The 16,167-nt window shown below is 40.0% G+C and overlaps 1 protein-coding gene across 1 annotated transcript; it reads left to right on the top strand.

Moving 5' to 3' along the window:
- Positions 1–7,670: 7,670 nt before the first annotated feature.
- On the top strand, positions 7,671–9,795 carry LOC307090312 (sulfotransferase 2B1-like; the record flags this gene model as incomplete). The annotated part of the gene is made up of 6 exons (XM_079756896.1): positions 7,671–7,824; positions 8,328–8,539; positions 8,808–8,934; positions 9,048–9,142; positions 9,397–9,577; positions 9,686–9,795. The coding sequence occupies 6 exons, from the start codon at positions 7,671–7,673 to the stop codon at positions 9,793–9,795; spliced, it is 879 nt and encodes a 292-aa protein (XP_079613022.1).
- Between the last annotated feature and the right edge of the window lie 6,372 nt (positions 9,796–16,167).

Genomic DNA, 16,167 nt, shown 5'->3' with positions numbered 1-16,167 from the left:
TGAAGAAATGCAATTTCGCATTTTAAATATTTAAGGTGATTGAATATTCTAGCTCTTTTTACAGGCCCATTTAAGCCTTTTACGTTCCAGCTAATAAATCTTACATCAGCCTTACTTACATTAGTTCTTTGTTCCATGTTTCATCAGGGAAAGGATATAATTGTATTAATAACTGTAAAGCAAACAAATGGTCGCAACAGAGATGTGTGCAGCTCCATGGATAACCTCACTAGGAAAGAGTTAGTTAAAGAAATAAAAAATATAAGAAAAAATATAATGGTGTACCATCCCATAACCCTGTCCCAAACCCCAGACATAAACACATACATAACTAACACTAAGCCTATACTTGTTCCTTTTCCTAAGGCAAGCTGCAGGCGTAACACTTTTTCCAATAACTTCTGGTGCAACATCATCTTCTTGCTTCTAGCTAAGAAGGCTCCCAGTAATATATGTATAAACAAGCTTAACACATAGGCCATGAAGGCAAAAGCAGGGCTGAGGGGACAAAAATATTATAAAATAATAATTAGGCACATCCATGTAATGGAAAAGCTATGTGTCCCCCTCCCTTTATTTTTTTTGTTCCCCCTAATTAGCCCAAACATAACATGAATGAAAGCAGTAGCACACAGTAACACAAAATCCGGGCCACTTTTTTCCCCATTCTTCTTTTCCCCTTCTAAACATGTTATCCCCAAACGTAGCGTGGATGAAAGCAGTACCTTAAAATCCGGGGCGCATGTCAGAGTAGTTGCAAAGGCCGTTACGAACGTACATAGAGTATGCGTTATTTACCGTCCGTCTCCAGCCCATATAGTGAATGCGAACGCTACCGAATTATTACTCTTTAGCAATTCTCTGATCGTAGAACCTCTGAGCTTCATCAGATGAGTCGAAGGTGAGCACGTCGTCCCCGTATGTCACGCGCAGCCTGGCGGGGTAGATCAGGTGGAACCGGACGTTCTTTTGGTAAAGGGCTTGTTTTATTCCGTTAAATGCAGCTCGCTTTTTAGCGAGAGCTGCGCTGTGATCTTGAAACATCCTTATGACAGTTCCTCCGTACCGCAGCTCGTGATTTCTCGCCCATCGCAGCGCAGCCTCCTTCTGTTGGAATCGGGAGAAACAAACCAAGAATGTGCGCGGAGGTTTTCCTTGTCCAGATCTGAAGGTCGGGGATCGGTGGGCTCTCTCCAGTTCGGGCGGTACAGTGAAGACATCGGGGCCCATCACCTGCATCAGCAGCTCCGACATGAATTTAACCGGGTCCTTGCCGTCCTCGCTGCCTTCTGGTATGTGCAATATACGGAGATTCGCTCTCCGCGATCGGTTTTCTAGGTCATCAAGCCGAGTGAGGAGAGATTGGTTTTGGGCTTGGAGCGTCTTAATGCTAGACTCCGCAGCGCATACACGTTCAAAGTTATCACCGGACACTGACTCCACTGATGTGAGGCGCTGTTGAAATGTGTTCACTGTTGTTTGGAGTGAGTCCAGCGAGGCTTGTAATGGCTTTGTAGATTCTTGAATCAGAAGAGAGACATCATCCCTTAGTGTGATTCTCTGCTTCGCAAATTCTGCAGCCAGTTGATCCTTAGACATGACAGCGGCATCCATGGTAGCTGAAGTTTTTGTCGCTGTCGGAGGGCTGTTAGCTGAGAACGGTGCTAGCTTACTTGCGGCGCTACTAGCAGCACGTGTAGCTTGGGTTTGTGCACTGCTGCAAACTGATTTAGAAAGCTTCGATTTGCTCATTTTAAGTGGAAACACTTGATTAAACACACTACTGATGGTTTGTCAAAAACACTGGGAAGAAAGCTTGGTAAAAGTCGAATATAGCAAAAAATAGACTGGGAGCCTTCACTCGTGCGTCCGCTCACCACATTTACAACCGGAAGTCAACTTTTAAACTTTTAAACATTTTTTGTTGGCCACAACAAAAAATGGTTGAGGCCATGTCCTTCCCCTAGTGGACTTTGATAATCTGGCTTACATGCACGCTTCTGCCCAATGCTTGTATTGTCTGGACACTGTTTACCACAGCACTCAGAGGTTTATTTGTAATAGCCTGCAAAGCTCTCACTCCACATTTCACCCTATATGCCAAGATTCATTGGACTTCATTGGCCTTTCGCAGACTCACTCATTGGCCCATATTCATTCATAAGTATATCCTTGTTTGCTCTCTCTTACCTGTGTGGGTTTATCTCACAAAAGGCTAGCAATTATTGTTTCCATTCAAACAACACTATCCTACTATCCGTCCCTAGGGCACGCAATGAGTTTGGCGAACAGGCCTTGGTGTTTGCATTAAGGCCTGTTGCTTCCCCTGCAATCTGGAACATCTTGCAGACACATCCGAAGCTTGAGGACCTGATCCCTATGAAGTCATTCACACATGTTGTAAAGGATTCGGAGGCATATCGAAATGGAATTTGTACTTGTTTCACAAGCAAGACCTTTCTCCAGCATGTTAAACATATGATTCTACCCTTCTATAAAATGTTTTGTTTTATGTACTTTAAATGTTTGTTGTATGTTATATATTCTCATTCATCAAGTGCTTTTCCAACACTTTGGAAAAGTGTTTTTTAATGTTGTAGTCCAACCTCTTCATAGTGTATTTTCTAAAGACCTTGTGATGTATTCACGCCTCTTTCCACACTCATTCCTGTCTGGAAGAAATAATGAGGTTTTCACAGATCTCTATCACAATTAGCATTTATTGCAGTCCTTCCGAAAATATTCCTATGTGCCTACATCTATTTGTCATTGTAATTGACTTGTTTTTCTGTGTTTGTTTAAGTTCTGTAAAAGTCATTCTGAATATGGCTAACATCAAGCTAATGACCATTCAATATAAATTAGTCCCACTAGCATGTAGCGTAGCAGAACTGCACCTCTGTATATGGGCAGTCACTCATTAGGTCCATAACGGTCCGATGTTCTCTTCAGTAGAGCTTTCTAGAGCAGGATAGCGGAGTGCAAGAGACCAGTTTATTCTGGGAGAATTTACAGAGCTTTCTAGAGCAGGAGGGTGAAGAGAGTAGGAGCCCAATTTATTCTGGGGGAATTTACAGAGCTTTCTAGAGCAGGAGGGTGAAGAGAGTAGGAGCCCAATTTATACTGGGGGAATTTACAGAGCTTTTTCTAGCAGGAGGTTTAGAACCCATCATTCTATGTAGAACCAGGTTTAGTTTTTTGAACCCCAGAAGGGTGAGATATCAAAGGTCTGTATCGAACCTACATAAGTGGCACAAAGAAACCGGAATGATGCAATGAGAGATTGATTATTTAGGATGATGATTCAAATAAATACTTTAGTAACTGTGCTTTGGTAACCTCTGTTGCTTTAGGACCTGGAGGCCTCTGTGACTGGCTGGCTCGGTTTGTGGACATATCTCTGGATTTCCCACATTAACCAGTATGGTGAATCATATCATTAGCCCTCAATACTATCACTTCTTCATCATTCATCAGATCTTTTATTTTGCAGGTATTGTCGGAGACTGGAAGAATCATCTAACCGCAGCAGAAGCGGAATACTTTGATGGATTTTACCGAAAGAAAATTTGTTTGGGATTAGAACATATATTTATTGTGTTTTCTATTGTTCTTTGGGCAAAGTAGCCAATCCGCAAAGCCGATTAGTTCTGTTTTTGCTCTCTCTGTGTGTTAATTACCTGGGACTAGCTCAGAGAGGATTTGACTGATTTGCTGGATGAATACAGATTGTGATTTCATTGAAATGCATTTAAATTCTTGAAATTAATTATATCTCTATAAATGTGAATAAAAGTTTATAATCTGATAATAAATACATCTCGGTCGATTCTAGTATCAACACGAAGTGGTTAACAAAGATCAAAGGCGATCTTGCACACAATATAGCACATGAGTGAGTGAGAGAGAGAGGGAGAGTCTGAGTCTGTGTGTTTATGTGTGACAAAGGTGCTTTAGGAGACCTGACTTCATTTATGTTCTGTTATGTTTTGATTCTAGGTTTAGGAGCACAATATGACCTCAGACCGAAGAATGATTAATTTACAAAATGCCACACAAGGACACACGCTTGCCAAAGTTAAGCGAAAACGTTTTGTTTTGAATGCTGGAACATCTAGTACAATCTGTACTAGTACTGTATGGCATCTCATAAGGTTGTAAAACGGGCCTTCTTGTCTCTCTCTCTCTCCCCCAACATTTGAGGAACGATTCGTGGCTAACGCCCTTCCTGCTTTCTCTTTACCAGTCTCATGCCAACCTCCAGAAGACAGAGACGCCCCTGGTCACTAGCACAACGTCTAAGACACATTCACAGTGGGCTACCGACCGACTATAGATGACTATGACATGACACATTCTAAAAACGTTGTGTTACGAGACAGAGATATCTGATATTTATTTTTGTTGTTCATCTCTGGTTATGTACAGCCGAACCCTGGCCCAGTTTACTCTTGGATTAAAGGAGACATATTATGGCGTTTTCACAACAAGTAAACATAGTATTTAAGTTCCAGAAAACATGTTTTTGAAGCTGTTTGCTGGCTAAAAGCTATAGCTTTTAGGGAAAAATAAATCGTGCCTACCGCTATTCCCCTCTGTTTCAGTCCCTTCAGAATGCACTGTTTCTGGGGTCTGTAGCTTTAATGCAAATGAGCTGCTGTCCATTGACCAATGAGCTGTCAGATTGAACCATAGCATGTAGGAGAAGGGATTGTGGCAGTTTGCGGGCTCCTGGATCTCTATATCTATATAATATAATATAATTAGGGCTGTCAAGCGATTAAAAAAAAAATAATAATAATTACAGGCTCTGTGATTAGTTAATCTAAATTAATCGCATACTTACATTTTTCCAAGAAAGTATTTCAAAGTAATTTATTTCAAGTCTATGGCAGATTGTTGATTCAATTAATAATAAACATAATAGACTTTAAAGTTCAATGTCTCTTTTATTTAAAACATGTCTTTCATTAACATACGGTGCATTTTAAGATCAAATTAATAACATTTTCATCTCACTCAAGGTTCAATGCATCTCAGGCCCCCAAACGGAGACGATTTTTTGGTGAAACCACATAAGTCTTGTGCGTTTCGGCCGACCGTCCAGACGGAGCCGGCGAATCCAGTGCCCGAAACCGCACATTTCTGAAACCACCCTCGGAGGTGGTTTCAAATCTATCCGGACCTATGCGGTTTCGTGTTAGGATTCGTGTGGATGCCTGAAACGCAAACGATGACGTCATTAGCCCCCTACCAGCTGGGGGACGTCAGAGTTGCGTTGAATTTTTTATTTATTATTTTATTTGTATTCTCTTTGTAGCTTTAAATTAAAACCCTTGATAAATTTAATTACTAACAACATCTAGTTGTTAGTAATTACATCTAGAACATCTAGTACAATCTGTACTAGTACTGTATGGCATCTCATAAGGTTGTAAAACGGGCCTTCTTGTCTCTCTCTCTCTCCCCCAACATTTGAGGAACGATGCGTGGCTACGGCCCGTCCTGCTTCCTCTTTACCAGTCTCATACCAACCTCCAGGAGACAGAGACGCCCCTGGTCACTAGCACAACGTCTAAGACACATTCACAGTGGGCTACCGAACAACTATAGATTACTACAGTAGGACACATTCTAAAAATGTTGTGTTACGAGACAGAGATATCCGATATTGATTTTGTTGTTCATCTATGGTAATGCACAGCCGAACCCTGGCCCAGTTACTCTTGGATTAAGATTTGTCATTATCATCAGCAATTCATTTATTCAGTTATTTTATTAACCCTGAGTAATTCAGGGCTGTAGATCAGAGTCTGAATGCTCCTATAAAGTCTTTCACTGTATGCTTGTCAACTACCATTCCTATCTGTGCAGTTTGCAGAAATGACAGAAGAAGACCTGTATACATGTGCAATGCTGTGTATTTACTCAAAGACATTCACTCCACAGAGAGCCTGAAATACTACGAGGAGTTCTCTTTTCGTCAAGATGACGTTCTGATTGTTACTCATCCCAAGTCAGGTAAGACTTTTGCTGGATGCAGCAAATATTAATAATAATTATAACAATAAGTAGTTTTGCTAAATGAGTTTTAAATTAGTATGTAGGTGGGAAGTTTAATAATAAGTTATTGTAAATTGTTATACATTCATATGTATGATTATACTGTTGTTTTCATCTTGTTGAGGGGTTAAAATTTATTGAAATTCTAAGCAGTGGTTTAAGTCTGCGAAATGCGAGAAGAATGTGTGTTAGTAATTGAACATGTAGCCACAGAGCAGACCTACAGAAGATGTGTTAAACACCGGTAACAAAAACTATGGACATGGACATACACTGTGTAATAACCCACGACGAGGGGGTCCCATTATTGAAATAATGACCCTGACACCAGTCTATTCTGCTTATTGCATGTTCACAACAGATGATGCTTGTACATTTAACTGGTATAAAAATATTCTTTGTTTGACTGATTTGACTGATTTGCCTTATGAATACACACTCTGTTCCCCACACTCTGTTCCAAGTTGTGGGTCCAGGACACATTCCATACCTGTGAATAAAAGTTTTTAATCTGATAATAACAACTTGGGTATCAATTTATACATCTCATACACACAAATGCTTAATCTGATGAAACAGCCCCACTTTGCACTTTTGCTCGGCTTTTATTTGAAATTATTCTTTCAAACTTTCTTTTTACCCACAGGTCAGATCAAAAATTAATGTGAATTGGTTAACAAGGTGCAAAGACAATCACACACACAAGATAAAACAATGTGAAAAATCTCCAAGCTGCAGGTTAGCTCCGTAAATACTATGTAATCATTGCACATGGTGAGATTCTCATTTATATGCCTTCATATGCATGGCCATAGGGAGCGTGTTGTAATCTGCTGTGTGCTTGATTGGATGTCGAAACACCATGGAAGATATTTAGTTAATGGATGAAATGGACAACCCAATGAACATGAGAGTTTTTATCAAAACTTCCTATCAAGATAAGAGAGAAGTGGTGGGGACTTTGATGTTCAAGAAAGACGGGGAAGAAGAATATCGTCAATAACAAACCTTTCCAAATTACCCCCCCCCACACACACACACACACACAAACACACACACACACTTGATTCAACCATTTCAACTTAATCACTTTAGGTATTTGTTCTATTTGGTTTTTTTAAACTCTTGCACTATGTTTATTGTGTTTTCTATCGTGGCCTGGGCAAAGTAGCTAACCATTTATAAGTGCTTTTACTAATGGCCATGATTCATCATGATTTAAATGATTTGCTTACTCCATTAAGACTTTCAACTCTGTATACAGAACAGCACTTTTGTATATGGGCACACTCATGGGGTCCATAACCGTTCAATACTCTCTTCAGTAGAGCTTTCTATAGCAGAATAGCAGAGAGCAGGATCCCAGTTTATTCTGGTGGAATGGAAAGAGCTTTCTAGAGTAGGATCCCAGTTTATTCTGATGGAATTAAAAGAGCTCCCTCTATTGTTCTAAAATGTTAACAATAATCCAAATAGATTATTATTCAGCAATGCACCTGAAGGTGGGGTGATACCTATTCTGAACTGATTCTTCTATTTATTCAGGACCAAAGACTAAAGTCTGAATGTTTCAATAAAATCTTGCTTGTCAAATACCATTCCTATCCATGCAGGTTGCAGATATGGCAGAAGAAGAGCTGTATATTGTGTACAAGGGTGTGTATTTGGTCAAACTGACTCATACCCCAGAGAGCCTGAAATACTGTGAAGAGTTCTCTTTCCGTCCAGATGACATTCTGATTGTTACTTATCCCAAGTCAGGTAAGAGTATTCCTGGATACCCAATGGAAGTAAATGGCGAATGATTGATGCATCAAATAGTAAGAATTAGTTTTGCTAAATTAGTTTTAAAGTAGTATGCAGGTGGGAAGTTTAATAATTAGTATTTATAAATTGTTATACATTCATGTATATAACGTGATGGTCGTTTTCATCGTGTTTAACATTCAAAAGCAAATGTTAACATTCATGGAAATTGAAATTGAAATTCTGCTAATTACACGTTAAATACACACCATCCTAGTACTTTTATCTGAAATTTAAATATTTTTAATATATTTTTGATATGATTTTAGCATATTGTTGGGTTTGAAGAGTTGTACCAGTATTGAAAAGCAATCAAAGTAATATTCAGGATTGAGTATTCAACAGCACTATGGTATAAGCCAATACATAAAAGCGCATGAATCAAATAAGACAACTGCAACAGGAAATACACAACAGCACCACAAACCCCACAATAACACCCTGCGTGATGCTTTCAGGGACAACATGGATGCAGGAGATAGTGCCTCTGATCCTGAGCCAGGGAGACCCGGTAGTGGTGGACACTGTGCCCAACTGGGACCGGGTACCCTGGTTGCACAATAACAAGGCACGTGACCTTAACCTGGAACAGAGACCTTCCCCACGCGTCTTCATTACTCACTTCCAGTACAACATGATGTCAACGGGCTTCCTTGAGGTCAAACCGAGGGTAAGCGATGCGGCTTGGAGCCATTCAGGTTCATTATGGAAAAAGGAAAACAAATGGAAATGTTCCTGAACACGGCTATTTTTATATTCTGAGCTATTTATATACTCATGCTTCGCTATTTAGTCATTTAGCAGACACACTTATCTGTTAAGTGACTTGGGATGAGTAACAATCACAATATTATTGGTGAGGTAAAGCCAATTTATAACTAATTATAACTTGTCTGTGTGTGTGTGTGTGTGTGTGTGTGTTTTCTTTGTTATTTCAGGTAATTTATGTGATGAGGAACCCGAGGGATGTATTCACTTCCTACTCTCACTTTAGTAGGATGGCCTCCTTCTTGGTTAATCCAAAGACACAGACTGAATTACTCCACAAATTCCTTGATGGAAAAGGTGCATATTAATTGCTGGTGTATACTTGTGTCACTTTTACCCTTTGAATGATGGGTATTTGATGTCTTCGGCCATCGCAGATTGACAAAAACTTTTTTCTTCACTAATCTTAGTGGTTTTCGGCTCTTGGTTCGATCACGTGAAGGGCTGGCTGTCTGCTGCAGAACAGCAGCACATCATGTACATCTCCTATGAAGAGATGATCCTGGTAAGAAGACTACAAATACAGCTCAAAATACCACGATAGTCACGATACTTTTAACCCATCATTCCATGTAGAACCTGTAAGGTTCAACATTTTGAACCCCAGAAAGGTGAGATATCAAAGGTCTATATCAAACCTACATAGGCTGGGAGTGGCACAAAGAAACCGGAATGATACAAAGAGAGACGACGCTGATTAGGATGATGATTAAAATAAATACTTCAGTAACTGTGCTTTGGTAACCTCTGTTGCTTTAGGACCTGGAGGCCTCTGTGACCCGGCTGGCTCAGTTTGTGGACATATCTCTGGATTCTGAGATGATAAGGAAGATTACCGATCGATGTGTGTTTAAGAATATGAAAAAGAACAAAATGTCGAACTACTCCCTGGTCCCCAATACATTTATGGACCAGAATGTGTCAGAGTTCCTCAGGAAAGGTAAGGGACCGCCAAGAACAGAAACCCACATTTAACAGTATGGTGAATCATATCATTAGTCCTATGTTTATGACTTCTTCATCATTCATCTGACCTTTTATTTTTCAGGTATTGCCGGAGACTGGAAGAATCATCTAACTGTAGCAGAGGCGGAACACTTTGATGAATTTTACCAAAAGAAAATGCAGGATGTAAAATACACATTTGTCTGGGATTAGAAAATATAATTATTGTGTTTTCTATCATGGCCTGGGGCAAAGTAGCCAACCAATTGTTAAAGTGCTGTTACTAATGGCCATGATTCATCATGATTTAAAACCACAATCAGAGTCTGAAATTTGTATTTCTAATGTTATTTCGTCTCATTAACTTAGTTAGAGCAGGTGTAACTTAACTCAGCTTAAGGGATAAATTCTGTTTTTTTCTCTCTATGAAATGGGTTAATTTGCTGGGACTAGCTCAGAGAAGATTTGACTGATTTGCCTTCATGAATACAGACAAATTCTGCATTCATTTGTGAAATAAATTATATCTCACCTATATTAATGTGTCTGTTCCTGGTTGTGGGTGAGGGACACATTCTTTACCTGTGAATAAAAGTTTTTAATTTGATCTGATGAAGCAGCACCACTTTGCACGTTTGCTAATTTTATTGTGAATCATATCTCTTAGATGTAGGTTAGCGCAGTAAATACTATATAATGATTACAAATGATGAGATACTCCTTTATATGCCTTCACATGCATGGACTTCAAGAGCATGTGGAATCTGCAGTGGGCTTATAACACATGCATGGGTTCTATTGTTATTGTTCTGCCTGAATTTAACTTACTAACTTGTGTTTAGCGTTTGTTCACTTTTACCCTTTGTGTTTGTTTTCACTGCTTGGCTTAATATTTAATCCAGAGACCGGTATTCGGTCAACTTTGGCCATTGCAGATTCACATGAACTTTTTTCCTCTCTAACCTTAGCAATTTTTGGCTCGTGGTTCGATCACGCGAAGGGATGGCTGTCTGCTGCAGAGCAGCAGCACATCATGTACATCTCCTATGAAGAGATGATCCTGGTAGGAAGGCTGCAAATACAGCTCTGTTAATCATGGACACTATAACAATCTAGATCAATCTTAAAACTTAAATTGGTTATATTTAATACTAATAATAATAATCATGACACTTATAACTAGGGCCCGACCGATATTGATTTTTGAGTGCCGATGCCAATTATTTTCTGAGAAAAATTACGATAACGATTTAATCGGCCGATTATTAAAAAAAAAAAAAAAAAAAAGCATATAAAACGTATTTTTTGATACCTTAAATATACTTTAACACTTTTGACGAATATGTGAATTGAATGCAGAACCTTTTAGTGTTTCAGAATACATTTACAGTCAAAAATGAGTGCAAATACAGCCTTATCTTATTGTCAATAAAATAAAATAAAAAGATCTTAAAAAAATGAGTGCAGGAACTTATTTTTATTGGTAACATAGTTCTAACAAAGTAGTACAGGTCAGTACAGGAAGAAGAACTATTTTGTAACTATACGCAACATCTTTGAAAACAAATCAATAATAATATAAAATAACTGTATAGGAACGAGGTAACATGTTGTGTGGGGCAAGCAGCATATTAACATTTTGCACAACAATCTTTTGACATAAAGTGCAGGAAGAACTTTTTTGTAACTATACACAACATCTTTGAAAACAAATCAATAATAATATAAAATAACTGTATAGGAACGAGGTAACGTGTTGGGCAAGCAGCATATTAACATTTTGCACAACAATCTTTTGACATGAAGTGCAGCAAGAAGAACTTTTTTGTAACTATACACAACATCTTTGAAAACAAATCAATAATAGTATAAAATAACTGTATATTAACGAGGTAACATGTGTTGTGTGGGGCAAGCAGCATATGGATATTTTCCAAATAGAATTCTATTCACAAGCCCCTGCCAGTCATAGAATCCTTAATATTGCCACTTCAGCAGAGGTACGATGTAGTGCAGGAAGCACAGCTTTTCAGCATTCTCTCCCTTGAGGGAGCTGCGCTTCTCCTCATAAATGTTGCCAATGGTACTGAACACCCTCTCACTTGGCACAGAGGAAGGTGGACAGCAAAGGTATCTCCTGGCCAGGCCCGACAGTCCCTTGAAGCGGAAACCGTTGCTCTTCCACCACTCCAGTGGGTTCCCCTTTTTCCGGTCTATGACAGGCTCCCTCATATACCGTTCCAGCTCTTCAATGATCTCCTCTGGTTCCTCGTCCTGAGTGGTTGAAGAGAGCATGCTGTCATACAGACTGTCTAGAACACTGTGGGCCCGTCCCTCCTCCACTCTCCACTCCACGCAGTGTCTCCTTGTGTTTCTGGTGGATTCCTCTGTGCTTCTTCCATTACCCAGGCTTTGGCTTGACCTAGTGTCTCTGGTGACAAGGGCCGCTCCTTGTAGCGTGGATCAAGCAGACATGCGAGCACCACCTCTTTTGCCTCTTTCACCTTAGAGAACCTTTTCTCCAGGCTCTCCAGCATGGTCTTTCTTAGAGTCTTGATTCCTCTGCTGTTTGGTCCCTCTGAGCAGACACTTCAGCACTGCTACACATGGTATAATGCAGGAAGCAGAGGAATCGGCCATGCTCATTTCAAGTGTTATATCTTCCAGTGGTGTCAGGGTCTCCGCCAGGTTTGCTGCCACATCCCACTCCTCTGCACTTGGACAAACAAAATGGCCGTGGTCACTAGAATAGGCTGTGATTGCTCTCTTTTGCTCAATCTTCCTGGCAATCATATGCAGTGTGGAGTTCCACCTGGTTTGCACTGCCTGGATAATGGAATGGTTAGGAACACCAACCTCTTGCTGAATAACAGAGAGTCGTTGTTGTGCTACCACTGAATGGTTGAAGTGTGTGGCTATTCTTTTTAGTTTCGCCAAAATGTCCCCAACCATCCTCTGGGAGTGGAGGCCATCATTGATTACCAGCTGAAGAGTATGGGCAGTGCAGCTCAGGCCAGGCATCTCTGTAAGTCTCATGCCTTTGATCATGTTTGCGCCGCTGTCCCTCAGCACCAGGTGGACACGCTGTGTGTCAATGTCCCATTCTTTCAGTAAGTTCAGGGAAGTCTCAGCAATATACTCGCCTGTGTGGGACCCAAACATGGCCTTTACATTTAACACAACTTGGACTCTCTCCCAGTTCTTGTCAATAAAAGGAGCTGTCACCTCATTAGAGCCTCAGTGGATCCCGACCAACAGTCAGTAGTAAAAGCAATGCTGCTTCATGCATTTTCCACAGAGAGAAGTTGCTTTACTCTATTTGCAACTTAAGAATACACTTCTCCCATCAGCTGAGTGCGGAAATACTTTTCACTTTTTTGAGGATACCTGTGCTCTGCCACGGCCAGGACTCTTTTAAAACCTTGACCCTTCACAACGGCATAGGGCAATATATCAGTGGCAATCATTTCCATTATTAGTTTGTCCAGCTCCTTTGTTCTCGGGTCATTTAGGTTCCACTTTGTGTTCCTATCAATCACTTGTGCAAGTGTGGGCTGATTAGTTTTCTTAGTTAGTGCTTCTGCCTTTCTTTGTGCTTCATGAAGAGCCCGTCTTTGTGATTCCACATAAGCTTCATTATGTCTAAGTCTCAAGTGTTGCCATAAGTTGGTTGTGTTTCTTGTTTTTTGACGGCTTGATCCCTGGCTCACAGAAGCTGCACATGCATTACAAACTGCTTCACCAGTAGGCCCCTTGGTGAAGTAGTCCCAAACCTTGCTATGAGTCTTATCTGACATCTGTAAAAGAAAAAAAAGTCATAAATATGCATTGGCTTAAGAAATAAAGTTTTAAAAAATATTTCTTAAGTTACTTGGGGCATTTTGAAACTCGGATATAAAGCATTTTCCATCTGCAAGGCTTATACATAAATATATCTTATTTACAAATTATGCATTTATAATAAGCTACCGCAATCAAATGAAAAATAAATAAAATAACTCCCAATGTGCTGCGCTCGTGAGCAGTGACTAACACGTGCGCACTGAGCAGTATGGTCTCACCGTTAGAGTCTACAGTATAACAAATTAACATGGCCTCGGACCTAAAGAAAAACAGGCACAACATGCTCAAACAACGCGTCTTGTGTACATTGGTGAGGTGAGCGCGCCGCGCAGCTGCCTGAGCGAGCGTGCTTTCATGTTGTACGGTAAAATTCAATGTCCTCTTTTTTACTCCGGCTAAAGTTGCTAGTTAGCAAGGCTAGGTTAGCTTTACTGTATTTGAAGGGTAGTGGGGGGTTAGGTGTACTTTTCCTTTTTTTAAGCATGACCTACACGTTTAAAAGGACCAATTGTTCATTACACAAACTAGTTATAAACTTACCGTGGGGGGAAACTCTGCTCGGTTTATCCAATGAGCTCAGCACATTCAAGGTACATGCGCTCGGGTGTTGTGTCCAAAAATGAGTGCGGTGGGTGAGACTGAGAGCCTTTCTTAAGTAGAATGGATTATATATTCATATAGATGAAGATGGGGATGATGATGATAATAAATACTCTAGTAACAGTTCAATGAGAGCAAAGATTCAGGACTTTATCTTCACGGAATGAACCAGCCTAACATAAGAAAAAGGACAACTGAAACATTTTGGCTATAGGGCCTACCACACGAAGTTAGAATGGCGAGCGCAAAACAAAACATGACTAAATTTAAGTGCACTCATCCTGAAATACATATACAAGTTACCATGTGCACTAAAACTAAAGTTAGAACAGGTATATTTCAAGTTCACATTGCACTGCTGTGGACACGTAACTCTTCAATCAAGTGGAATGCAAACTGAGAAAGGAACGCGAAAATCCAGTGTAACGGTTGTCGAACTGCGTTGTGTTCTGGCGAATACGTTGGAAGGGTGGAAGGACGGCTGGACAACAATGGAGGGTTTCTCATTTATTGGAATCTGGATGAGCCAAAGAAAATCATGTCACCGTATGTAAACCGCATGTAAACCGTCATAACCAGGACCACATTCCCGCCTCCACTCAGATAGCCAACCGCATTCTGACAATATATAATAACATAAAAATAAACAAGATAGCATAATGAATGCGATTTGACTGCACTCCAACAAACATAAACATAACCAGCATAGATAATATACACAACACAGATAAAACATTCATACCTGGATGAGCCAAAGAAAATCGTGTCACCGCATGTAAACCGTCATAGCCAGGACCACATTCTCGCCTAGCAAACAAACGGATACTCTGACGCACATATATACAATAAACTCTCAAAAGTTACATTTGCAAAGCGTTAGCTGTTATAACGGTGCTGTAGCATGTTCATATATAACATTCACATTATCTACAAAACGATTTATATGCTTAAAATGTGACGACAAATACATCAACATACCTCCACTCAGATAGCCAACCGCATTCTGAGCTTGGCGCTGCATATACGTCACTAAAACACGAACTTTTCTTAAAGCGACAGTACAGGTATTGAAAACACATTGACATAGGGGTTGGAACAGGTTACAAAAGGGACCTTGAACATAGCTTAAACACATATTTACTTCTTACTAATCAGAATTTGGTGACATTTCAACATAACTAAAACACGTTGTTTCACCCTGGTTACACCAGCATATAGCCACCGCTATCCAATAGAGGGCGCAGTTATACAACAAATAAATCTCCCAATACCTAAAAACTACCATGAACAATACAAGGTTTTGGTGAAATAAAACTCACATAACCACAAAATATAAAATGAAAGGATACAAAAATATTTGTCATTCTTTAATCTGTTACACCCAGTAAAATGATGGACCAGAATGTATCAGAGTTTCCCAGGAGAGGTAAGGGATTACTAAGAGCAGAAACACACATTTATGGTTAATCTTATCATTAGTCCTCAATACTTCTGCATCATTTATCATATATCTTCTTTTTCAGGTATTGCTAGAGACTGGAAGAATCATCTAACTGTAGCAGAAGCGGAATACTTTGATGCATTTTACCGAAAGCAAATGCAGAATGTAAAATACACATTTGTTTGGGATTAGTTTTGTGTGTTCTATCATGTCCTGGGGCAAAGCCAACCCATTGTAAAAGTACTATTCTTAATGGCCATGATTCATCATGATTTAAAATCACAATCAGCATATCTTAGACGGAGACGATCTTGACAGAAAATGCAAAAGTGGCGTTGCGTTCTCACTTTTTATTCTGCGTTTAGACGAGCGTCTTTGGGTGGAACTCTGCGTGCATACGGTGACGCAAATGTGTGTGAAACTGGATGTAGAATGCATGCCAGGTGTCTAGTTAGCCTGCGCTGCACATGGATGAGACATAAACGCGTACGCCAGAGAGCCAGCGTGAGCAGATCAGAGCACACTTTTGCGTTGTGTGACGCATACTAAGAGGCCAGATATGTCCTTGGCGACTAGGGAGGCGTCCGGCTCATGTGAGGAGCCATTCATTCACGTATCAATTCTAGAGATACGTTTCATACATCTCGTCATGCATCTCATAACACAGAAATGCTTGATCTGATGAAACAGCAACATGTTTC

Source organism: Pollachius pollachius (genome assembly GCF_949987615.1).
Source record: "Pollachius pollachius genome assembly, chromosome: 19".
In the NCBI taxonomy this organism is placed as follows: Eukaryota; Metazoa; Chordata; class Actinopteri; order Gadiformes; family Gadidae; genus Pollachius; species Pollachius pollachius.
Note: the sequence above shows the minus strand (reverse complement) of the source record. Positions and strands in the feature narration are given on the sequence as shown.